Below are 26,372 nucleotides of genomic sequence, written 5' to 3'. Positions count from 1 at the left end.
GATGTAAGGTCACCCAGCTATTAAGTTTCTGAGGCCAAGGTTTAGTATTCCTGACTCTCTAAGCCTGATAGTCCACTCCCTGAACCCCTAAACTGCTTAGATTAGTATTTCTCTGAAAGTAAGACTTGATCAACACTTTCTCCACCATGCTAATCTGCTTCTTCAAGATCCTATCAAGCTAGAAAGGCTTTGACTTGGGGCTTGGTGATAGACTGTACTGGTTTAATGTAGTTTTAGACAGACTAATCACCAAGTGGACCACAGGTAACAAATTTTGGGACTCAAAAGATTCAATTATAATCTTCCAAGGTTTAGAGGGAATAGTACATGATTCACAGAATCTCAGATTTGGAAGGGAATCATGAAATCATCTAATCTCACGCAGACCTGAGCAAGAATCCTCTAATATTCCTGACAATGAGTTTCTTCTTGAAAAGCACCTCAATTCCACTTTCAAAATTTCCACTTGTCAGGAAGTTTGTTCTTACCCAGAACCTAAGTCTGCCTTCTCTCCAAATCCCTAGTTCTGTTTTCTGGGGTCAAGTCTAATGGGAACAAATCAAATCTCTCTCCCATAAATATGGCAGCCATTCTCATTGTTTAAGACAGTGATTATGTCCCATCTGAATGTTCTCTGGATCAAGCATCCACAGTTCTTTCAACCCATCCCTCTCTCAATTACATGAAAAGATACTGTATTTCCCCATGTATAAAACACACCCTTTTCCAAAAAAAACTGGAAGCATCTTATGCAGTGGTTGCAGATTTTTAAACTTGCATTTCTCACTTTTTTGTGTTTGTTGTCTTTGTACTCATTGTTTCACATTTGTTACCAGTACATTAGGTGATGTTGCCATATTCTGCCCAGAAATGGCTCAGAAAAGATTTTCGTCCAGTGCTGAATTCAAGTTCAAAGTGATCCAGTTTGCAAAAGTGAATGGAAATCATGCTGCTGAACCTCAGTTTGGTCCTCCTCCACTTGTGAAAACAATCTGAGGCTGGCTACTGGAAGAAGAAACACAACTGAAAATACCCCAAAAGAAGAAGGCTATAAGAAGCAAGTCAGCCAATGGTCTGATGCAGAGATGGAATTGAAGAGATGGAATTGAAGAGATGGATTGAAGAGCAAAGTGCCATTGGAATCCCTGTGTCCACAAAGATGATTCAGCAGGAGGCAAGAATTGCTGATTAAAAAGTGACTGATTTCCAGGGATACTCAATTGGTGTTTCAGGTTCATGAGACAGAATGAACTAAGCATGTTTCCGTGCACAGACTTGCCCAGGGAGTGCTTGTGGTCAACCCCAAAGCAGAGCACAGGCAGGAGAGTGGTCAGAGCCTCTCTTAAGACAGTGATTCTTTATCAAACACAGATCAGGACAGGCTAATGGATGGGAGTTTTGATACTGATGAGGTTTTGTATGAATTTTATGATGAATAAAACTTGAGTTCAATAATTTTATGTAATACATTTTTTTTCAAATTCTGGGCCCCAAAATTAAGGTGTGTCTTATACATACATGGGAGTGTCTTATCCATGGGGAAATCTGGTAGTTTTCTACATTCATCTATTCTTTTGCAAGCTTTCGAGTTCCATATTTTTCAACCACCCTCCCTCCCCTCCCCATGGCAGTGAGCAATCTGATATAGTCCATCCATTCTTAAACCTGTATTACCTTGCTTAGCTTCCTCTAGACAATCACTAGTTTATCAATGACACCCCTAAAATGTGTATCTAGAACAGAATCCAATCGTCTAGATCAGTAGTGTCCAATGTTTTAGCTCTTCTGGGGCCATATCATTCAACAAAAACTTGTTAAGGATCACATTTAGAAGTTAATATGATAAATGGGCAGAATATTTATAAATACTTCACACTTCCATGTTTCTGGGTACTATGGGTTTCACTATAGTATAAGCTTACCTTAGCATTTTAGCTGCCATATTTATTGACTTATATTGGGCACTATAGACTCCCAGATCTTTTTTAGATGAACCACTATCCAGTCATGCCTCCTCCATATTATATTTGTGAAATTGTCTTTTCAAATCTCTTTCTTTCTTCAAGACAGCTCAAATACCAGCTTTCACATGATGCCTTTCTGACTTCTCCAGATTTCTAGTGCTCTCCTTCCCCAACTCCCTCATATTTATATTGTATTTACTCTGAATATCCTTATATGTATATACATCTCTCCTAACAGAATGTAAATTCTCTCAGAGTAGAAATGGCATCATTTTTTTGTTTCCCTACTTCCTAACCCAGTGACAGTCACAAACTTAATAAGTGTCCATTGACAGAACATAAATGAAACTGTATTTAATTTAAATTTATCAGACTTAATCCAAGGAGAGATATGGATGAGTTGTAGGATCCATTAAAGTATTAGAGATTTGATTCAATATTCAAGCCTCCCATATTGTTTTTTGCATCTTGACTCCATCATCCACTGATCTCTTCCAGCTTTATGTCATCACCTCTACTAATTTGATAAGCTTAGCATCTGTACCTTCATCTAAATCCCTGATAAAAGTGTTAAAGATCCTAGAACTAAGGACAATTCTCTGAAGAATTCTACTAAAGACCTCCTTCAAAGTGACATCAAATCATTAGTGACTCCTCTTTGGATCAAGTTCTTCAACAATTCAGGATTCAATTAACTGTACCATCTATAATCAAATCTACATCTCATCATGAAAATTTTGTCAACTCAACATTCCCTTGATTTTTACCTGTGGAAAAAAAAGAAACAGATTTGATCTAGCATCACCTGATCTGGCTGAAATCATGCTGGCTCTCATGATCACCATTTAATACTTTCTAAAATTTTTCTTCTAAGAATTAAGATCACACTCAGTCACCAATAGCCTTGCCTCCTCACCCCCCTTTTTGGGAAAGTGGAAAACACTGCTTTTCTCCAGTCTCTTAAAACTTCTTCCTTCAGCCATCAGGATCACTAATTCTTTTGGAATCTTAGCAAGCATTCAGCAAACTGGAATTAGAACTCACAGTTCTCAAGTTATTCCAAACATGAAAACGCTTCTTTGCAAAGATGGGCAACTATGGTTAAAGAACACTATATATAATGCCAAGATTTTTCATTATATGGATTAATTTAGTTGAACTCTAGAGTTCCTTCTCTTTTTTATTGTTTATTATGTGGGATTGCTGTTTGGGAAGAGACAGAGAAAAGAACACATCAGAAAATGCAGATGACATAAAAACAAAAGATAATAATTTTTTTTTAAGAGATTAGTGGGCAGAATATTTTCAAGGATCACTGAGTGACTTCAGGTTGTGATTTGCATTGCTAGAGGTCATATGTTAACTGATGAAATTATAGCTCTTAATGCAAAACCTTATGGAATGAATTAGCCTATTCAAATATACATACCTAATCCAAATAGGATTTTTGTTTTTAAATAGGAATTTTTCTTGAACCCTTTGCCCTTTAACTCCTTGAAAATAGTATCCACCTAATAGTAGGAGGAGGTTAGGTGTTGTGATGGGAAACCACTCATAGTCTCAGGGATTTGGTCAAGTTATTGCTCTCACCTATAACCTAATGACTTCTGAGCTTGCTTCTTTTTCTCATACTCTCTTCCCCATCTTTATATCCATTACTAGAGGAAGCTATGGACAGTTAGGTGGCACTGTGGATAGAGAGCTCCATTTCTAAAGTCAGGAATACCTGAATTCAATTAGACCTCAGACTTACTGTCTGGGCAAGTCACTTAACCTTACTTCCCCTCAGTTTCCTCATCTGTAAAATGAGCTGAAGGAGGAAAGAAAACCCTAAATGGAGTCATAAAGAGTCACATATAACTAAAACAAGAACAACAAAAACAAAGAGATAGGTAGGAGATGCAGTGGTAGAATAGTTGGCTTAGAATCAGAAAGATCTGAGTTCAAATCTTTATTTTATTGTATTTTTAATAGGTTTTTTTTTTGCAAGGCAAATGGGGTTAAGTGGCTTGCCCAAGGCCACACACCTAGGTAATTATTAAGTGTCTGAGACTGGATTTGAACTCAGGTACTACTGACTCCAAGGCTGGTGCTCTATCCACTGTATCACCTAGCCGCCCCTCAAATCTAATCTTAGACAATTACTATGTGATTCCAGACAACTCACTCAATCTACCTTCCAAACCTTCTGAGGATCAAACCATTTAACATTAAGCATAAAAGTCCTATATAAAAAGTCCTAGTTGTAATTAATGGTACTGTGTACTGTATACAGTAAGGGATTAAGATGTATTTTCTTTATGACAATTTATTAGAATGAATAGACAGCCAAGTGAATAGGCATTTCACTTTAGCTCTTAATGAGTTCAAGGTCTGGCTTTGCCAAAGACCAGCTATATGACCTGTGGCAAATCCTCATTGAACCTTAGTTTCTTTATCTATAAAATGAGATTGTTAATACCTTCCTTGCTGACCTTAAAAGGATTATTGGAAAACTCAAAAGAAATAACATATGTGAAAGCTCTTGCCAAACTTGCTTATGCCTAACTGGCCTGTAAGGCAACCTTGTTCCTAGAGAAGTAGGGTTGGGGGGTAAGTATGTCACAGGAGGAGTTAAACTCACGAAGTACAATTCTCTGATGTCTCAGTCAAGTCTTCATCAATCTCCATGTTGGATGCTAGGCTAGCAAATCCATGTGGTAATTCATCCCATTCATCAAATCGAATTCCTGTGCCTAGAGAATATCGGCCTTTGGCACATGGCTTACATGACTGGTCCTTCATGTCCAAGAATTCCCCAGCTTTGCAGGAAAAGGCTAAAAAGAATAAGAATAGAAGTTGGTCATATTAAGGTTATTGTTCAAGGGAAAATTGATGAGTTGCAGTTCTTCATGGTGGGGAGGAAGTCTTGATAGCTCATTGAAAGGAACCGAATCTGCCAGAAGGCAAGGGTTCTGCCTATTTAGGCTCCCTAACTTAGGAGTCCTATTCATTCCCAGGCCACCTGACTTCAGGTTTAATATTGGTTGAGAGGCGCCTTTCCTACTCTGAAAGTTCCTGATTTTCATCACTGTCTCAATGCTTTCAAAAGATCATAGATGGTCCCAGAAAAAGACCTTGGAGATTTTCCAGTTCATCTCTTTCACTTTGAAAATAAGGAAATAGAGGCCTGGGGGGTTAATTGACTAGCTTAAGGCCACACAGATAATATGTAAGTAGCAGAGTTAGAATACAAATTCCTATCTCTTTTTTTTTTGGTTTATAAAATAATTCATTTGCTCATGGTTTCTTGGTCTGGTTAAAGTCCCTTTAAAGGAAGCCTTACTTTGAGCAATCTTCTTATATACACTTTTTAAAAAAAATATTTAAATTGATAGGATTAAGTGACTTGTCCAAGGTCCCACAGCTAGGCAAATATTAAGTATCTCAGGCCGAATTTGAACTCAGGTCCTCCTGTCTCCAAGGCTGGTGCTGTATACATTAAAAAAAATTCAATAACATTTTCAACTGATCAGTTCTTTCCCCTTTTCCTGTCCTATCAGAAGAAAAAAAAAAAGAAAACAGGTGCCAGCCATCTGAAAGGTTGTGATTATTAAATACAGTTACACGAAATGAGAACGTGAGCTTCAGACAAGTCCTCATGTTTTTGAATGCACAATCAGTCCCACCTTCCAAATGAGATTTCTATTTCTCTGAATTGACACTCAATGTATTTTAAAGGTCTGCCTCTGCAGCAATCCATCTTTTCTGGCTTCCTTTCCAAGGATGAAAATGGGCTGCAATCTTCACTAACGAGTGATTATAGTTGCCCAGTGAATGGCTGGGCTAAGAATGCCTAAACATAATGGAAACTAACTACCCAAGAGAAGAAAACATCTGAAAATGCAGCTCAGCTGCATTCAAAAGGCTTAGGGGGAAAAAAACTACATCCAAGTATTCAGTCTGTATCACAAGAAATGTTTCTCTACCAAAGAAAGTCGAAAAAGAAAAGATAAGTGTATAGTAAAAGATCTGATTCTCCCAAGACCACTCCCTCCCCTTCCCCTCCTACAACTGAGCAGCAACAGGGCTCAGAGAAGCCAAGTCTGTGCCAAGCAAGGGCTAGTTGAGTGAGCTGGGGCAAATACTCATTGAACCTTAGTGTCTTCATCTGTAAAACAGGATTTATAATACCTTCCTTATTGATTGTAAAGGGTTATTGAAGACTTAAAGGAAATACTACATGTGAAAGGACACAGGCAGAGGTCAAACACAAGGTGAGTCTGGAGAGATGGTTGCTTACAACATTCTGTGCCTTTGACTGGATCGGGGAGGCTGGTGCACAGTCCAGGGGTGTGGGGTACGGCGACCCTCCATCTGGAGCCCAAGCTGTCACAGGCAGTATACTCGTAGTGATACTCGGACTGTAGGGGAGAGAGAGGAAATACCACAGGGTGAGGAGGGCCCAGCCCCAGTCCTACCTAGGCATACCTGCTGGCCCTTACTTCCCCAATTCAAGCCTTCCAAGTTCCCCAATACCCCAGCTACCAGATGGCAAGGACTCAAGGGTAGACTGATTATCAGCACTGGAAGTGGCTTGGTTTGCTTTTCTTGGCTGAGATGTTATCCTGTCATTGGATTGACAAGTTTATCATAGAGGCATGTTAGGATCCTTTCTCATTTCCTGATGAACAAAAGGACACTGGCCAGCAAGACTAAGAGAAGAGCTAAAAGAAAATAAACAGAAAAGCTATTGGGGGGCAGGGAGAGTGGACGGTGCTGGCAAGGAGGAGAGCTTGGATTGCCTCAAACTGAAGAACAGAGGTTGGGCCAGGCCACAATATAAATTGAGTAACTGATGATGCTAACTGTTGCTCCCTGTATCTCTCAGGCCCCCTCCCACTATACAATGGAAGGCCTTGTAGTTGACAGGTGACACAGCGGGATATTGGGGCCCTCACTTTCTTTTTTAGGTTTTTGCAAGGCAAACAGGGTTAAGTGGCTTGCCCAAGGCCACACAGCTAGGTTAATTATTAAGTGTCTGAAGCCAGATTTGAACTCAGGTACTCTTGACTCCAGGGCCAGTGCTCTATCCACTGTGCCACCTAGCCGCCCCCAGCCCTCACTTTTTAATCCCACACTAGTTGGATATAAAATCTATTCACTATCCTTTAAACTCTCTCTTCTATATAAAAGGGATAATTCCCAGTTCTGTTCATTTTATCTTATTAGTTCTAGAAAGAACTGACTAAGCAGCTAACAGTCCAATATTGTTTCAAAGAGAGACTACACAATAGAACTGCCAAATGTCCTTATAAACTTTTATTTTTTAAAACATTGTTCAGACACTTAAAACTTTAAAAATACAAACAATAGAACTGGTCACAATATGACTCATCCCTGTCTGTTTTATCTGTACCTTGCCACTTACTGAAATGGTTTAAAACTTGAAAAACGGTTCAGAGTATCTTAGAGCTAGGAGAGAGCATATAGATCATCTCATTTTAAAGATGAAGATATAGGACCAGACAGGTGAAGAGATTTACCCAAAGTCAAAAATGCAAGTAGGTGGCAGAGAGCAGTTTCCTGGGCCTCGGTTTCTTTATTTATTAAAATGAAACTTGGTGGCCTTAGCAGAGAGAGAGGGTTAAGGCTTTGAGTTCAAAAGATCCAAGTTCAAATTCTGCCTCAACTATTGCTATGTGTATGACCCTGGAAAAGTCATTTACCCTTTCCATGTCTTTTCCTCATCTGTAAAATGGGGATAATAACAGAAAAAAGGTTGCCATGGATATAAAGCACTTTGCAAATCTTAAGATGCAAAAAATGCTAATTGCTACCATCATCATCACTATCAAAATGAAGGAAATAAGATGGCCATTAAGTGTTGAGTCCCAGTTCGGATGTCACATGTTGAGTCCCTTTCTGGATTCCCTCAATCTTCCCCAGGTGAGGGTTGATGGGGCAGAAGACAAGTTTCTCCCTATACACCAAGGTCTCCAAGGTCTCTGTTTATTTACCAAAATACCTATGCTTAAATACCTTCCCAATCCCTAATCCTCTCCCACTCCCATGACACTTAGCAAAATAAGGCTCTGGTGCTCAAGACCACTAGGTGATGATAGTTTACCGTGCTCCCACATACAACAGTCCCTAACAATTAAGGTCCCCTTCAGTTCCAGATCCATTAATCTTTGAATATGGATTTTTATTGATCTTTGAACCTGGATTTTTGGTTCCTTTCTCCCCATTTTTATTTTCTACCGTGTAATAAAGAATGTAAAAAATGTAATAAAGAATCACCAGAAACTACATGAAGACTAGGAATGAATGGTTTTCAAGTCTACTATGGGGAAATATAATCTTATAAAACAAATTGTTTTATTCTCTGGAAAGGAAAGATCAATTAACAAATAACATTATTTCTAGTTCTGAGATAAAGAGTTTCTGATAGATATTTAAAAATTAATTTTGGGGGCCACTAGAGGTGGCAGAGTGGATACTGACTTTGGAGTCAAGAGGATGTGAGTTCATATTTAGCCTCAGATAGTTGCCTTTTACTATTGGTGTGACCCTTGGTAAATCACTTAACCCTGACCACCCTGCCAAAATGACAATTTTGGAATTTCATTTCATTTCTGTTTCCATCTTGTGCTGAGTATATAAGTGTTCAATAAATATTTTTAATGATGTTTCAATATACATCATTAAAAGTATTTATTGAACACTTATATACTCAGCACAAGAAATATTAAGTACTGAGGAGGGTTTAATCTTTAAGTAGACCAGTTAGATTAAAATTTGGAAAATTTCGAGATTTTCTTTTTTTTCCCTCACAACCCTTTACTTCAGGTCTTGATGCCAATATCTAGGAAAGAGTTTAGGGCTAGAGAAAGACCTGTTTTCATCCTGATGTTAATCCATATGCTTTAGGCAAGCTCCTTGTGGGGATCCTATTTTCTACTTTCCTCCTCTCCCTATCTCACAAAGAGGTAAGGAGAAGAATGTTAACATATTTGTAATGCATTGAACCCTTTAGATTGTTTTTAAGAGTACTGTATATCCTAGGTCTGATTATCCAAAATAGAAAGTTCCTACTATTCAGTAGCAATATTTACTGTAAATAGTCCCTTTTCTTTTCCACCAGAGTAAACAAAAATTTGTCCCTAGCAAGTAAAAAATAAGGGGCAGGTAGGTGGAGCATTGGATAGAGCATCTGGCCTGGAGTTGGGAAGACTCATCTTTTGAGTTCAAATCTAACCTCAGATACCCCAAGCTGGGTAACCACTGGCAAGTCACTCAACCTTGTTTGCCTCAGTTTCTTCATTTGTAGGATGAGCTGGAGGAGGAAATGACAAACCACTACAGTATCTTTGCCAGGGAAAACCTCAAATTGGGTCATGAAGAGCAAATTTAGAACAACAAAAGTAATGGGAGTAATGAATAATGATTGAAGTGACTTTATTAGTTACAAGCATACAATCTTGGGCATGAAGATAATAGCAAAAAGTCTGTCAGAGCATTTTATCTGTGCTTTTGGCGAGTCTTGCTGCATAGCCCTCCCCACCTACTTCCTCTCACTCATTACCTAGTAATACCTAGATGAGGTCCTAGGTTTAGGAACTGAGTGGGTTAGTGTTCTCTTCCAGCCAGGTTCAACCCCACCATCTCTCAGAAGTGCTATTAAAAAGCTAATGTGTCCAGTAAGAGTTTCTCTTCAGTCTGATTGCATTTTTCCCTTGGAGAAATGAATGGAACAATTCCATCTCTATCTTTTTTCATCTGTTCTCCCCTGGGTCCTCCTGCAGTGGGAGGATTCCTGGGCAAATGGCAGTCAGATCTTTCCTTTCAAATATGTGCTAATTTATTGCTTGTTATCTGGATAGATTTACAACAACCAGGGTGGCTGCCTCTGTTGTCTCTGCTTGTGATGGTTCCAAGTCTGGAGACAATAATACTGTGAATGAGAACTTTAAAGAGGGGCAAATGACAGGTAAAAGAGGGGAAGAGAATTCCTCAGGTGCACTGAAAGCCCTGTGGATAAATCATCTCTTTTGGTATCTTGCCTCAGTTTACCTGAGGCCCTCCTGGAAGTATATATAGGTAGCATTTACAAATTTTACAAAATGTTTAATTAATCATGGTCAGTAGAGACAACCACTTGGCACACCACACAATTTCACACCAACACTGACTATTCTTTTGGAGAAGAATGAAGGGCCCCAAACTGGTACAGTCATGAGGCACAGTACATCACCTTAATTCCCACAGGAACAGAAAGAAGGGAAGAAAGGAAACACTAAAGTTGTATTCCTCTGGAGTCAAATAGGAATTATCTCCCTCTTCAGGATGCCTCCTACTCCACTCCTGAAAAGGCACCATGTCTCTGGCACCTGGGGACTTGCTGGAGCTAGCAAAGCATGGTCAGTGAATTCTGTTATGCCAAGAATCTTGAAGACCTGACTGTTTCACTCCTGGGGGATGGAGTAGAGCAGGATTTCAAGATCTGCATCCAAGGGCCAGAGAGGTTAGTGACTTGCTCAGGGTTCCACAGCTAGTAAGTCTCTTGAGGTGAGATTTGAACTCTGGTCATCTTAACTTTGAGCCTAATCCTCACTCTACTGCATCAAGCTGCACTCTAAATGTATCTTAACTCTCTAGACATATCAAACATTAACTTGTGTTTTCCTCACCCCAAATCCCTCATCTTCCCAATTTCCCTATTTCTGGCAAGGGTACCAGTATCCTTCTAGTCTCCTAGCTTTACAATCACCTTTTCTCTGCTTCCAAGAGTCCCTAGAGTTTCCTTCAAAACTGAGTTCAAGTACCTTCTTTAACACAAGGATTTCCAAGTTGCCTAGCTGCTAGTGCTCCCTGCCATTTTGTTGTGCCAGTTTGTTTGTTGTGTGTACACATTATTTCCCCTATTAAACCTATTTTTTTTGATATCCCTAGCATCTCTCCTCACATTACCTTGTATTTATTAACCTATGCTCATGCTGAATCACCCTAAATGCCTTAAGGGTAGGATTTAAACCTCAGAGTAGGAGTAAAAGTTCACTTCTATCTTTGCCTCCTCAATTTGCTTAATTGAATAGAGTTAAACTGAATTGAACATGAGTATTCTTTATTCATTTGATTTTTCCTGAGTGGACTGTTGAACCAGTTTCTGTAGATCTCAATGAAAAGGTCCTATAGGGACAGCTAGGTGGTGTAGTTGGATAGAGACCAGCCCTGAAGTCATCAGGAGGACCTGAGTTCAAATGCAGCCTCAGACCCTTGACACGTACTAGTTGTATGACCCTGGGAAAGTCACTTAACCTCAATGCCTCACAAAAGGGTGGGTGGGAGGGTGGCTAGGTGGCGTAGTGGATAAAGCACCGGCCTTGGAGTCAGGAGTACCTGGGTTCAAATCCGGTCTCAGACACTTAATAATTACCTAGCCATGTGGCCTTGGGCAAGCCACTTAACCCTGTTTGCCTTGCAAAACCCTAAAAAAAAGGGGGGGGGGGAGAAAGGGAGAGAAGAAAAGAACCAAGAGTATTGGGGGGATTGAGGCAATTGGTACTATATCAATACAAGCAGGAACGTCTGGAGAAAGTCCTCTTCCATTTTGACTCCTCCATGATAGTGTTAAACACATTTGGAAAGCACAATTCCCTATTTTATGATTTGACTGATATCACTAATTAGAGAATTTTTTTAACAAAATTATTGCCTTGGTTTGCATTTATCAACGAATCTGGCAACATCTTAACATAACCACAGAAGTCACCTTGTTGGAGGAGAACCTCTAAGATTACATCTTGCTCTACTTAAACTAGTACTTTATACAAAATGAATATTGTATTTTCTATATATCTTTTATTCAACTGTTTTACTGAAAATGGGCTCTATTTTTCAGTGAAAATAAGTGGAAGAAGGGGAGTTGATTAGAGGCTTGAGGAAGGAGAAAAAGTATTTAAGATTTAGAAAAGTTACTTTAATGAATGGGATAGTAAATCAGCTTTGTTGTTGTTGGGTCTTTTTCAGTCATGTTCAACTCTTTGCTAGCCCCATTTGAGGTTTTCTTGGCTTTTTTTTACAAATGAGGAAATGGGGACAAATAGAATTAAACAACAAAGTCCAGGGTCACTCAATTAGTGGGCCAGATTTGAACTTAGGAAGATGGGTCTTCCTATCTCCAAGTCTTGTATTCTATCCACTGTGCCACCTAACTGCCCATTTTGGGAAGTGAAGGTCACCTATGGTAGATGGACTTCTTAAGCAATTTAGTCACAAAAAAAAGCAAACATATAGGCTGGTACTAATATAGATGGATGAATCAAATAAGAGTTTTTGAGGATGGGAGAGATATGAGTAGGGAGAAGTTGTTAGTAAACTGGGAGTGTCTGATGAATGGAGAAAAGAAGCACAAAAAAGACAATCACTGATGGTGAATGTCACCTTCACAAGTTGGCAGAGGTGACTGATTCCCTCTCTTAAATTTAGAAAAATTATTAAAATGTATAGAGTATATCCTAAATCCTATAGTCTAGATTCTATAATTGAATTTGACAGAAGACCTGTAATCAATAATTTTCTTTTCTTTCCCCATAAAGGACCAAATGCATTTTTGTTATAAAATCTGAGTAAGGGTTGATTCCACAGGACATAGCCTTCAGTACTATACAACTTTTAAAACTTATTCATCAATCTTTTGAATTGTATCTTTCTCTTTAAAAAAGTACCATCAAAAATTTTTGAATATTCTTATTTTTTTTAATCATTGTGGCCTGTTGGATCGGGAACAATTCAATTTGGTATAAGTTTGATGTCATTTTCCTCAAGAACTAATTCAACTTAAGAAGGGAAAGCAACCACATCTAGTCTCATGTACATTTTGTGGATTTTTTTTATCCAACAAGTTTTTGATTGACAATGGAGTAAGTCATTATCTTTAAAAAAAAGTAATAGGAAATCAAATATTCCGAGAACTCATCTTGTACAGAAAACCAGGGTAGTGCCTTTGATCATGTTTTGCATCATAGACAGATTGTACAAGTTGCTGTGAGTTCCTTTGGATGATCCCAGCACCTGTCAAATTAGACTTTTTATTCTTCTTTCCAAGGAAACTACATTCAACATTGCCGGGGTTGAAATCTGTACAGGATTTCTCTGGGGGCCTTCAAAATAACTGTCCCTTTTGAGAGTCATCAGCATTTTCTGGCAAGTCAACAGCTTGGGTTTGGAGAAGGATCTCTATCTCATTGTGGATGAGACAAGAGCCAGTTAGGAGAGGGAAATCAACCCAAGTTCTCTGACTCTGGAGCTAGGATTCTCTTTTATTGTACCATGATGCTTGCTGTATCTTCTTCTAGCCTGTTGTGTAGCTGAGGCCAACTCTTTACAACTTTCATGTTTGGGTTTTCTTGATAAAGATATCAGAGTGGTATCCTTCTTTAACTCATTTTACAGATGGAGATAAGTGATTTGTGCAGGTCAGTAGTAAGTATTTGAGGTCAGATTTGAATTCAGGAAGACAAGTCTTCCTGATTCCAGGCCCCTGCACTCTGGCCATTATGAAACCTCCTGCCCTCGCCATGTTGGAGGAGAGCCTTTAAGGTGGCATTTTGCTCTGTCAATTCAAATCCTTTTTTTTATAGCAAATTAACAACAAACATGGTAGGATCTTAAAAGGGTCAGATAACAAAGATGATGACATCTTAAAGTTATGTTCCTTTAGGTGTTGCTTTTGCAGCTCATCCTCATGTACATAAAATCTTGTAGCCATATACCCTAAGTAACCTATTCTCAGATTATGAAGGATGACAAATTAAAACAGAATCTCCCTCTCAAAGGGTTCACCCCTTTCAGAGGGCCAGAAAGGATAAAGGAGATGTGAAATTCTACCATTAATTGATGGGATTCCAGGACTAGCTGAGGATTCACACATTCTTTACCCCTTACCCAAACCTGCTTTCAAAAAAGGAGTGAATGAGACTTTCATTCATCCCATGCTATAAATACAAATGGTTTAATGTGTTAGCACAGCCAGGCATTTTGACAGAAGACAAAAATTAAGACAAAGTAATAAATTGGAAAATGTGGAATTCCAGATACCACAAAGCTACTGGGAGTGGCGTTTTATAGACTAGAACACAATTCTAGTGTTCCCCACAAGTATAAGCCACCATACCTATCTACTTATATGACCAGCAGACTCTGGATGGGGCAAGAACAGTCTGAATCTTTCTTGGAAGCTATTCAGAGATGTGGCTTTGGAGTTTTCCCAGATCTGGCTGGGTGTCTCAAATATCCTTTCCTGCTGACTTTTATAAAGGAAGGAAAGTTCTGGAGGCAGTTATCCCTGGCAATAGAAAAGAGAGTAAATGATAGAGGAAGAACATAGCTTATAAGAGGAAATAGATCTTTTATCTTTTCTTTTTTTGCCTCTTCCAAAGTGGTAGGGAAGTAGTAGGAAGGGAGAAGGTTTTTCCTCCCATCTTCACCCATCACTAATAATGGCATTTTTTCAGTACAGAAATACACTCAGTAGGAGACCCTGTGCCCCAAAGAGAGGAGGCTCTGATGGTTCAGCTTACGAGACGAGTTTAGCTGCAGAGAGAAGCAGACCCATGAGGTCAGTGGACTGTCCCCTCAGAGATACTGCACCCAGAGAAAGGAATGGAAGGACACCATTAAGAGAAGACACTGCCAAAAGTATGAGTTGCTTTGGTCATGCTTTATATGTGAACCTCTCTCTCTCAATGAACTTACTGTACCCAATTCTTCCCACTGATGATGTATGAATTTGTACTATGGTGAACCCTGGGGTAATGGTAACCCCAGTAATAGTCTTTGCTTTGAATTATGTCCAATGCCTTTTAAAGGAGAATGTGCCACAGAGGAGTAAGGAGTGAGGACCCACAAAGTATTTAAGAATCTGATTGTCATTTGAGTTGGGAGGTGAAGGTAATCCTGAAGGTTATAGTTTTTTTTAGAAAGGGGGGAGAAAGTAAGGTATGTGTTATTAATGGCAGTAGTTATTGATATTTTCTCAATTACCTCTTTTTTCTTAAATAAGCTACAATGAAATAGTGTGTCTTATATAAGATCTTTTCCATTGTTTTCTTTCGCCCTGCAGAGAGCTATCCTGTATAACAAAGCAAAAAGGAAGAAAATGTTTTCTACAAAAACTAAAGTATACTAAATTAAATCAAAGTATCAATGTTATACAGTATCATTGTACTGTAAGATATAATGAAGGGGGGTGGCTATGTGGTGCAGTGGATAAAGCACCGGCCCTGGAGTCAGGAGTACCTGGGTTCAAATCTGATCTCAGACACTTAATTACCCAGCTGCGTGACCTTGGGCAAGCCACTTAATCCCATTTGCCTTGCAAAAACATAAAAACAAAAACAAAAACAAAACAAGATATAATGAAGGGAATGGTTTCAGTTGTATGAAATGATGCAAAGTGACAAAAGCAGAACCAGAAGATAAACTATAAACAATATTGTAATGATAATCAACTCCAAAAGACTTGAGACTATTCTTGGCAATACAAAGATCCAAGACAATTCCAATGAAAATTGCTATTTACCTCCAAAGGAAACTGATGGAATCTGAATGAATGTGGATCAAAACATACTTTTTTTTTTAACTTTCTTATTTTTCTTGGTTTTTTTTTGGTGGGTGGTTTCCTTCACATCATGACTAATATGGAGATAATATGGAGATTGGAGGATAGGGTGTTGTTCATACCTCTGGTATGAGGGCTGCTTTCCACCTTTGATGTCCACCTGAGCTACCTAACTTTTACCTGTGGCTCCAAGAAGCTATAGCATGTACAGAAGCTATACCCTGGTAAACTGCTTCAGCAAATGGACTAAACCAGATTGAGGGTAACTAAAAGGGTCTCAAACCTGTCAGTGAGTTGGGGGGGGGGGTTCTACTCCAAGCATGTGGGTAGATTTCTACTGGTGAAATGGGCAGAAAACAACATGAAGCAGTTGAAGTAGGTGCTTGGAGCTTGGTTAGAAATAGAAGATGCCAAGATCATTCATGGCATTTAGAATCATCACGTTGTCATGATGGACTCACCGCTGGACCACAGTCCACAGTTTTGGAACAGAGAGTGAAGGTAACAATTTTGTCAACTCTGCCTCACAAATCCAACTCCTACATGAATCAAAAGACCCATAACCAAATAGCAAAACTGTGTAAAACAAGGCTGGCAAACGAAGGCCAGCTTACTGAAGCCAGAGCTGGATACATTTTTTCTGGGGTGCTGCAGGGAAGCGTGAAGCAGGGGTAGATTTTGCAACTCAAACTAATCTAGCTTGTGAAGGACAGGAAGGCTCATGACAATGCAACTAACACTGGCACGCCACCAATCATCAGTGCTTATGCTCCCACCATGATGAACCCTGATATGGTCAAAGATTTTATTAAGACTTGGAGATCTTTCTCATCAAGGTATCAAAAGAGGACAAGTTAATTACTCTGAGTGAGCAGGTTCAGACTACTAGACATGGCAGGGAGTCCTTGGGAGGAACGGAGTTGGAAACAGCAACAGCATGAGTCACCTACTACTGAAGACTTCATGACCTTCTCCATCACAAACATTATCTTCCATTTATCTAAAATATATTAAAATTTCCTGGATAACCTGGTTTCTAATATAGTGATGTCGTTTTGGTCTTCTTCAATAATGAAGGATAAGAACTAATTTGGACCTATGTTTTTCATGATTTCATAGACATAAACTATCAGATTGGTTGCCTTCTCAATGGGACAGGGGAGAGAGGAAAGGAGGAAATTTGGAACTAAAAATTTTAAGATATTAAAAGTTGTTTTTACAGGAAATTGGAAAAAAACTTACAGAATGAAGGACTTGGGGGCAGCTAGGTGGTGTAGCGGATAGAGCACCAGTCTAGGAGTCAGGAGGACCGGAGTTCAAATCCAGTCTCAGACACTTTATAATTGCCTAGCTGTGTGACCTTGGGCAAGTCACAACCCCATTGCCTTAATTTTTTTTTTAGTTTTTTGCTAGGCAGTGGGGTTAAGTAGCTTGCCCAAGGCCACACAGCTAGGTAATTATTAAGTGTCTGAAGCTAGATTGGAACTCAGGTACTCCTGACTCCAGGGCTGGTGCTCTATCCACTGCACCACCTAGCCGCCCCAGCCTTAATTAAATTTTTTTAAAAATTTAAAAAAAGGAGGACTCGAAGAGTCTAAATCAATACAATAACCAAAACAATTCCAAAGGACTAGTGATAAAACATGCCTATCATCTTCAAATAAAGAGCTAACATTTAGTATGCATATTAAAGTATCTTCCTTTTCTTTTCTTGACATGGCTAATGTGGGAATTTGTTTTGCATGGCTATACATATTCATATTGGAAGAGGGAAGAAGGAGAGGATTCAAAAAGAAATTAAATAATAATAAATTTAAATGTTATATGAAGTATCATACAACCATGGCCCCTCATTTCCAAAAAGGAATGAATCATTTTTTTAGTAGTAATAATATCCATGATTTTTTTCATTTATTAAGGATCCTTCCTCCTATCAGATATCTTAAGGATCTATCCTTCAATTCCATCAAAATTACATTGCTTTGAAAGTATACTTCCCCTATATATTATGTATTATGGCTTAGTCTAGTTACTCTTCCCATCTTCATTTTCTTTCATGCCATTTGTATTTTCTCATCCAATAGATTGAAGACTATGATATTAGATTCCAGATACTGTGACATATTTGATGAAGAAAATATTTTGTTCTTGACAGATATTTTTCCTTAGCTTGATGTTCATCCAGTTTAACCCTTAATTGCTGTCAGAATGCCCTAGCTTTCTATAAAGATGTTTTCCCTTCCACTTCTTCCTTGCTATATTTTATAAAAGTGTTTATATTTTAAATCATTATTTTCCACTTGGCAATGAGGTCACCTATTACCTGGCTAAGATGGTTTCCAGGTTTTTTTTTTTGGTCTCCCCATTGTGGCACTGGAACAGATGTTCTTTTTTAAAGATTTTCCTTTATTCAGCATAAGTAATTTGTTTAAATAGGTTAAGTTGGAGAGGTTCTATTTGTAAATTATGTCTTATGCTTGTATTCAAGAACAATAAATTTTACCAATTCAGGCCAGGTAAAATAGGTAGTATGGCTAGACAGTGGTTCCTTTCAAAACAAACTAGAGATTTTAGTGAATTGTTTGCTAAAAATGTCATTATGTGATATGACATTCACAAAAGCTAATGTACACAGCTTTTCTTGTTAAGATGTATTATCCTCAGATATTGGATTCTGTTTTGGGCAACAGGAGGAAAAATCATAATGTCATATGAGGATTAGTTGAAATAACTAGATATATTTAGCTAGGAGAAGAGAAAACTTAGGGTACAATCATCAATCACCTATTGAAGATTTCAAACGATGTCCCATAGACATTTCATAAAAAAAAAACAACGTATCTAAAATGAGAAGACTCCCTATCTTTCTTTCTCAAACCCAGCCATCTTTCAAATGCCCCTTTTACTGTATGGGATATAACAATTCGTTTTAGCTATCTGAGTTTGCAGCTTTGGTGCTACCCTTACCTTTCCCTTACTTTTTTTTTTTTTGAAGCAAATGAAATTAAAATTATTTGTCCAGGGCCAAACAGCTAGCAATTGTCACAGGCCAGATGTGAACTCTCAGATTCTTCCAATTTCAGGGGCTGTATCACCTAGCTGTCCCAATTCCTCGCTTTTACTCTGCCCAGATATCCAAAATTAATTGCCAAATCTTAGCATTTCCATCTCCACATCATCTCTGCCTGAGTCTCCTTTCTCTCCCAGTTACCACCCTGGTTTAGATGCTTATCACCTTTCACCTCAACTACTGCATTAGCTTCCCAATGGGTCTCCCAGCCTCAAGTGTCTCCCCAAGCAAATCCATCCTCTTCATTGAGATTGAGTATCTCACCTCTTTACTTCACAGTTCCCCCTAGTACTTCTATGACATAATATAAATGCTTCTTTTTGTTGGGGGTTTTTGCAAGGTAATGGGGTTAAATGACTTGCCCAAGATCACACAGCTGGTAATTAATTGTCTGAGGTCACATTTGAACTCAGGTCCTCCTGACTCCAGGGCTGGTGCTCTATCCACTATACCACTTGGCTGCCCTGAAATGCTTCTTTTTGGAAGCAATAATTTTCCCAATGTGGTCCTTTTTCCAGCTAATTCCTCTACTCTTCTGCCACATTCCTTCCCTCCTCACACTAGATAGTACTATACTGGCCTGTTTTCTATTGCTCACATACAATATTTCATCAACTAAATTGGCCTTATGGCCTTTCCTCCTTTCTCAATTGGAATCCCTGGTGTCTTCTGAGATTCAGTTCAAGTGCCACCTACTTATGGCATCTCCTTCCCTGCTTCCTTCCCCATCACTAAATCATGCCTTTACCTCTAATGTTAAGTTATATCCACTTGGAATGTGTGAGCCTAGGAGTATTTTGTTTTTGTTCTTGCATCATCAGTTTCAGAACACACTAATAATAACCCCTTGGTAGGTACTTGTTGATTGTTATTTGTCCTTGTTTTCGAAGAGGACCAATGACATTACTGGTCTTGACTCTCCCAGGATTTGCATTTAAGTGAGGCATCAAAGTCCAGTGGCAAGACCAAAATCAAGATGCCTGGCAATGATGACCCTAGATGCAGTGGCCTTCTCATCTTCCACGTCTGATCAAAATCTGAGACCATCCTACAGCACCTGCTTCAGCCGCCTTGCAACTGTTGAAACAAATTGTTCTTAACTGCCCATTCCACTGGAAGAAGTCTTCACAGATTTGAGGCAGACATCCCTCTAATTCATCAACAGGTTTAATGCCAGTTGGTTGCCCTCAACATAGTTTACTGACAAGATGGTTTGACAAGGGTGTGGCTGCTGCTCCCAACTGTTTCTTGGAGTCACAAGTTAAAGTTGAGTGCAGGTAGACTCCAAAGGTGGAAAACCAGCCCTGAACAGCCCTCATACAAGAAGTGTTAAGTCTTCCTTGAATACCCGGATATATCCCATTTGATAATTAATTCAAACAAAGACTGGATGATCATTTTATTAGGAATGTTCTAGAAATGATTTTTTTTCAGATTTTTTTTTCAGATCAGGGTGAGACCACATAGATTCTGCAGTCTCAACCAGTTCTGAAACAACTTTGCTTCTGTGATAATGTCATTCTTGAACAAATTTTCATTCTCACAATGAGGAGATCAGCATGACCCAGGCCTCTAGTGTTTGCTTTGGCAAGATCTGAGCCTGAGTAATAAACTAGTTGTTAGACAAACCCGGATTCATATTAGTGCCAGAGGGAAGCATTTTAGAAATTTGCAATCCTGCTGCCCCCTACCCCCACTTCGATCCTCTCTCTTTGGCAGCCCTACCACAGGCTCAGGGGAATCAGAACCTTCCAGGGGAGTCACAGGAGTAGCTGTTTTCATCCCACTAGGACTATGCATTAGGCTGAAATATAATTCAAAAAAATGTTGAAATAGGTGTGCATGAGGGCCAGAGAAATGTATTTGAAGTCTAACTATGTCCCTTGCATCCAATAAATATTTAATCAATGATTCACAATGCATTTGTAAATCTTTTTCTTGGCAAAAAAATAGATACTAAAACTAGTCTCCACTAATTAAGCTTATAGAATTTAGGGTTTGAAAGGGAATTTAAGAGCCCTACCCTCTCATTTTATAGATGAGGAGGAAACTGAACCCAGAGGTACTGTGATTAAGATCACAGAAGAAGCAGTCTGCAGTGAATCCAGGGAACCCCAGTTCCCAAACCTCTGCTTTTTTCTACTACTCTCTCTCAAATCCCACCCATAGGACCATGTGACTTCTAAACCCCTCCCCAAATTTCAGAAAAAAATTTTTTTTGCAAGGCAATGGGGTTATGTGACTTGCCCAAGGTCACACACGTAACTATTAAATGTCTCAGGTCCTCCTGACTCCAGGGCTGGTGCTTTATCTATTGAGTCACCTCAGTGACCAGTTATTGAGAAAGGATGAAATTCGAGAGAATAGAGCTCATTTTCCATGAGATGAGAAAGCTCATTATGTATGTTTGGAGGACTGGGGGGAGGGGAATGTTGTAAAATCTTAAAAATCATTCTAAGAATGTGATTCTTAAGTTAAGTCTCACACTGGCCCAAATTGTTCCTCAAGCCCAATTCTTATTCTTTTCATTTTTGTGTTAACAGGCCAAGTTGACACGTATTTATTATGTACCAGGTCCTGTGCTGTGACAAAAATATGAATTTAAGTAAAAAAGAGAAAGGAAGGAAGGAAGGAAGGAAGGAAGGAAGGAAGGAAGGAAGGAAGGAAGGAAGGAAGAAGGAAGGAAGGAGAGAAGGAGGGAAGGAAAGGAAGGAAAAGAAAGACAATCATATTTCAAGAGAACTTACATTCTATTTAGGAAAGGTAATAGATAAAAAGGAGCTGAAATGAGGATGAGGGTCAGAGGTAGGAGCAGAATGTAGTAATCCCCCTCCCCATGGGGGCACAGTGGCAATAATCAGAAACAGATCAGGGAGGAAAAGGAAAGATAGCTAACCTGTACATTTCCTCAAAATGGAGCTTCCAGAAGGAAATTACCATTGAGAGGAAAGATCCAGGGTGAGAAGGCATCTGAGACATGGTGAACAAGCTTAGGACAGTTGAGTGGGGAGAGACATGTGAAGGAAGTCTTGTATATCTTTCCATCTGGAACTCAAGCTTGGTCCATCTGAGACAAGATTTGGCCATTTTACCAAGTCAGAAAGACCCAAGTTTGAATCATGTCTCTGACGCTAAATATGTGACCATGTGCAAACTACTCTGTCTTTCTAAACCTCAGTTTCTTAATCTTTAAAATACTATCTGTAGTGCCCACTTCACCAGATTGTAAGCATCAAATGAGATAACTTAAGTAAAGCGCTATATAAATATCAGTTCTCATTATTTTCTCCAGTTGCCCTGAGTTTCCTACTTCCATACCTGGTTTAATATTTCTCATTTTGGGCATTTACACTTTAAAAAGGAGATTCCAAAGATAAAAAAACCTTATAATGAAAGTGACTTTCCAGTGATGGAATTTCAGATATGATAGCAAGAGAAATACAGGATGCCCCCCCCTCAAAAAAGCTTTCTGCACTAAGATTGAATTAGAACACTTTTGGCTATCACACTGAGCAGGCAATCTAATCAGTTTGAGAAAGTCTAGATCTAAAAGATGTGTAGACACTAGCAATCCCTCAACACACTCCTGTTACTTAAAAACAGATTACAAGTATTCCTCTTCTATGAAGCACAGGAAATCTTGGTAGGCTTCTAATGACTTCTCTGAGCTTGACATTTTTCACTCTGGGGGGAAAAAACTCAATATCCTCAAAGAGTGAAGATGAAGGGGACATTGTTCCTGTGATCACTCAAAAGAGGGATTGTATTTTCTTGTTGGGAAGGTCTTAGCCCAATAAGGGCAGATGCCTTTGTTGTTCAGCCAGCCCTCCTGGCAGTCAATCACATTTAAAGTGAACCTACTGTGTACAAAGTCTATAGACTCAGTCCAGGTGTTTGGTAAGATCACTGTCTAAAAAAGGAGGGAGAAGAAAAAGAGAAAATTACCTGGAGAGCAAGTTCATGCCCAGAACTCTGGGAAGCTATTATCCTTACTATCATGCTGAGACAATGAAGGCTTGAGTGAAAACTTTGAAAACAGTGGAGTTAATATATAGTTAGGCTTCCCGGAGGATGAGGGTTGGATTTTTTTCCCTTTGGTAGTGTGGTTTTGGAGTTTTTTTGATTAAAAAAAGTCAGTTAATAAGGAAGTCCTTATTAAGGACATGTCCTTATATAAGGACATGAGATGTTCCAGGCAGTCCCTATGCTTTCAGTCAAAAAGACTAAAGAAAACAAGCACTGGTGACATTTCTGATGTTATCAAAAAGATTACAATATTCATATCTTTCTTTGCTCCCAGTTGCTTGTGTTTACCTCCTGTCCTACCCTCACCCTCCTCTCTGATCACTCTCTCCTCATCCATATGGAACAACATCTGTTTTTTATTCTGCTCTCCTTCCTAAAAAACTATTCTCCACAGCTAATCCCTAGGGGGAAGCTAAGAACTGACATTTATAGATACCCGCAAAGAAGTGGGCTCATCAAGCACATCTGATTTTTCAGGCTGATTCGCAGATATCCCCAGGATTGAGTCATCTTTGTTACTAGGAAACCAGATGCTGCTGTTTAATCCTTTTAACCCCCTCATAGGTGAAGGTTCCCATTCAGGATACATGTCTGAGAACTCTCCCACACTAATATGCTCAAATGTGTGTCTTTTCGTTTCTTACTAAGATCAATATAATCTTTTTTTTTAATTTACCCTAAGCATTTAATCATATTTGTCAGGTCTAAGCCAACTTTATCCAAACCGAGTTCAAAACTCCCAAGGACACAGGTAGCTTGTAATACAATATGTAAACAAGAGACCCTGAAATTAAAGGTTAATACCTAGGGCTGCAGGACTACTTCCCCTGACTAGAGCAATGACAAGGGAGTAGGCAACACTGCAATCCCTTAGGTGATAAAATTGATTTTTCCCCTCAAATAGTAGTGGTTTCCTTGGCATTGTGTGTGTTGCTGAATCAACTGACCTTCAACTCTGGGACAGAGGGGTTAGTTGAGCCCGCCTCACCATGCTAGTTTGATCAACAAACTTCTATTTTCAAGGTCTATTTTCCAACTGGAGCCTTGAGATATGTGAACTATATCTTTTCTCTCAAGCCCTAGAAGAATTTTCTTGGGAAATCAATCTCAGCAGCAGCAAACTAGTAGTATAAGATGGATATGTTAGAGATCTTTTGTTCAAATCAGATTTCTCCATGTTTTGCAATAAGTTGGAAGAAAGAAAATCATCAGGAGGACTTGAAACATATTCCCGACTATGCATACCCTTTGGCGGGGCAATACCACCTCTGGGTCTGAATACCAAAAGGAAAGGGAACTACATGTACCAAAATATTTTTAACAGATCTTTTTGTGGTGATGAAGAATTGGAAGTTGAAGGGATACTTCTCATTTAGGGAATGGATGAACATGTTGAAATATATGATTGTGATGGAATACTATCATTGTTCATAAGAAATGACAAGCAGGATGATTTCAGAAAAACCTGGAGAGATATAAATGAACTGATGCAAAATGAAATAAGCAGAACCGTGGGAAGACTTAACTACTCTGATCAATAACAATGATCCAAGACAATGCCAAAGGATTCATGATGAAAAATGCTATCCACCTCCAGAAAGAATTGATGGAATCTGAGTACAAAATGAAGCATAATTTTTCACTTTATTTTTCTTGGGGATTTTTGGTAACATAACTATTATGAAATATATTTTGCATGATTCCACATGTGTTACCATATTGCTTGCCTTCTTAATGGGAGGGGAAGAGCAGGAAGGAAGAGAAAATGGAACTCAAAATTTTTTTAAAGATGTTAAACATAATAAGGGGCAGCTAGGTGATGCATTGGATGGAACACTGACCCTGGAGTCAGGAGGACCTGAGTTCAAATCTGACCTCAGACAATGACTTAGCTGTGTGACCTTGGACAAGTTATTTAACCCCACTGCCTTGCAAAAATCCAAAATTTAAAAAAAATTAGCAAAAATTTTAGAAAACAAAAAAGAGATCTTACATTTTGTAATCTATTAAACTGAGATTTTTTAAAAAGATACAATCTCTGGGTCTCCATTTTTCTGTATCAGAAAAATATAAAAAACAATTCAAAGGTTTGATACTTACCCACTCCAAAACATTTACTAGATTCATATTCCTTAAGTGTCAGCAGAACCTGTTTACATGTCTCTAATAGTTCCCCTAATGGTTAGGATCAAATTTCAACTCTTCAGACTGCTATTCAAGACCCTTCAAAATCTGGCCTCACTTGACCTTGTTAAACTACTCTCCCCTTAAGAGTCAGGAGGACCTGAGTTCAAATACGACTAAAGGCACTTGACTCTATTTGTGACTTTGGTCAAGTCACTTAACCCCATTGCCTCATATCCAGGGTCATGTCCAGTCATCCTGATCCATCTCTGGCCACTGGACCCAGATGACTCTAGAGGAGAAAGTGAGACTGGCAATTTAGCACAGCACCCTCCTCACTCATTCCAATCTAGGCCTTGTCATGACATCACCTCCATTATTACTCTCCCTCCTCATAATACTATAATAGGACATGACTGTTTCTTGATATCATTTGTAAGGGATTAATGTTCCTAAATTTTCCTACTTATAATCATACCATACTTTTTTCATTCATTTAACAAGCAGAGTGCTGTTTTTCTTCTCTAGTCAAGCTTATCTCTTTATTCCAATTCCTTTTCTATCTAGAATTGTCCTTCAAGACTGGGATGCCCTTTCCTATCTTCAATGTCATCTTTAAAAAAACTCTCCAAGACTTCCACCAAATTTTTTAGACTAATGAGTACAGATTGACCTCTCCATAGTCTGATCTACTAATATATCTATTCCAACTATTTGGGCAATTAATAACATTATTTTCTTGTATTTCTAATTGTTTCCTTGTGTATGACTTAATTTTCCAATCAGATGGCAGATAAAATAATGACTCTGTCCTATATTTTTTTTCTGTCTCTAACTACCAAAGTACAATACAAACTTGCTGAATTAATTTGAGAATAATCTGAAATGATCAACAAATGATAAACATATTCCTCTTACTCCCAGTAGCACAACCTCTCGATTATTATTAGCAGATTATTTCTTTTTTTCTATTGATTTATTTTTGTCTGAATCTTGTGATTTGATTGGGGTAGAAAAGTCCTAAGAAAGAAACTTTCTCCATAGAGAAGCCAATCCTAGAGAAATAATAGGTTAAATAATAGGTTAAATAACTTGCCCAGGAGGTGTTAGAGGCATCATTTGAATCCAGGTTTTCCTGAATCTAAAGTCAGCTCTCAAACCTATTTCTATCCCTCACAGTCAGTCTTGAGGAAGCAAATTTTCTAGGGAAGGTGCCAGCCATCCCCATTGTCGACCAACTGCCCACCCATAGGGCAGCCAAGTCCACTCAGCAAAAGCAGAGGGTACCTTGAGGGAGAGCCAGGCAAGTCAAGCCATTACCATCAGCCATCTCACCCAAGTGGAGACAGCCCAAGACCCTGAACCCAAGAACCTTGGGAATAGCAGTGCCTCCAAGCCTAGGGTCCTCAGTCATCAACAGAAGGATTTGTATACTGTGGGGATAAATTCTAGCAGATTCCTGCAGGAGCTACAGCCAGCACTACTGAAGTCTCAGAAAAGAAAGTTCTTGCCCTTCCAAGCTTCTGACCCTGTCAAAAATGGATGATTTTCTCAGTTGAAATGACAGTAGAGAAAAGGCTTGACC

At 38.9% G+C, this 26,372-nt stretch overlaps 1 protein-coding gene across 1 annotated transcript in view; it reads right to left on the bottom strand.

Moving 5' to 3' along the window:
• Window positions 1–26,372, bottom strand: part of ELAPOR1 (endosome-lysosome associated apoptosis and autophagy regulator 1) — a 111,993-nt gene that overhangs the window by 43,845 nt on the left and 41,776 nt on the right. The window contains exons 2-3 of the mRNA XM_074188330.1: window positions 6,247–6,367; window positions 4,588–4,780 (exon numbers count right to left, since the gene is read on the bottom strand). Coding sequence (XP_074044431.1) covers window positions 4,588–4,780; window positions 6,247–6,367 — 314 coding nt within the window. The remainder of the gene's footprint in view (window positions 1–4,587; window positions 4,781–6,246; window positions 6,368–26,372) is intronic.

Source organism: Macrotis lagotis, chromosome 5 (genome assembly GCF_037893015.1).
Source record: "Macrotis lagotis isolate mMagLag1 chromosome 5, bilby.v1.9.chrom.fasta, whole genome shotgun sequence".
Taxonomy (NCBI): domain Eukaryota; kingdom Metazoa; phylum Chordata; class Mammalia; order Peramelemorphia; family Peramelidae; genus Macrotis; species Macrotis lagotis.
The sequence above is the reverse complement of the archived record's forward strand: the minus strand, read 5'-3'. Positions and strand labels throughout refer to the sequence as shown.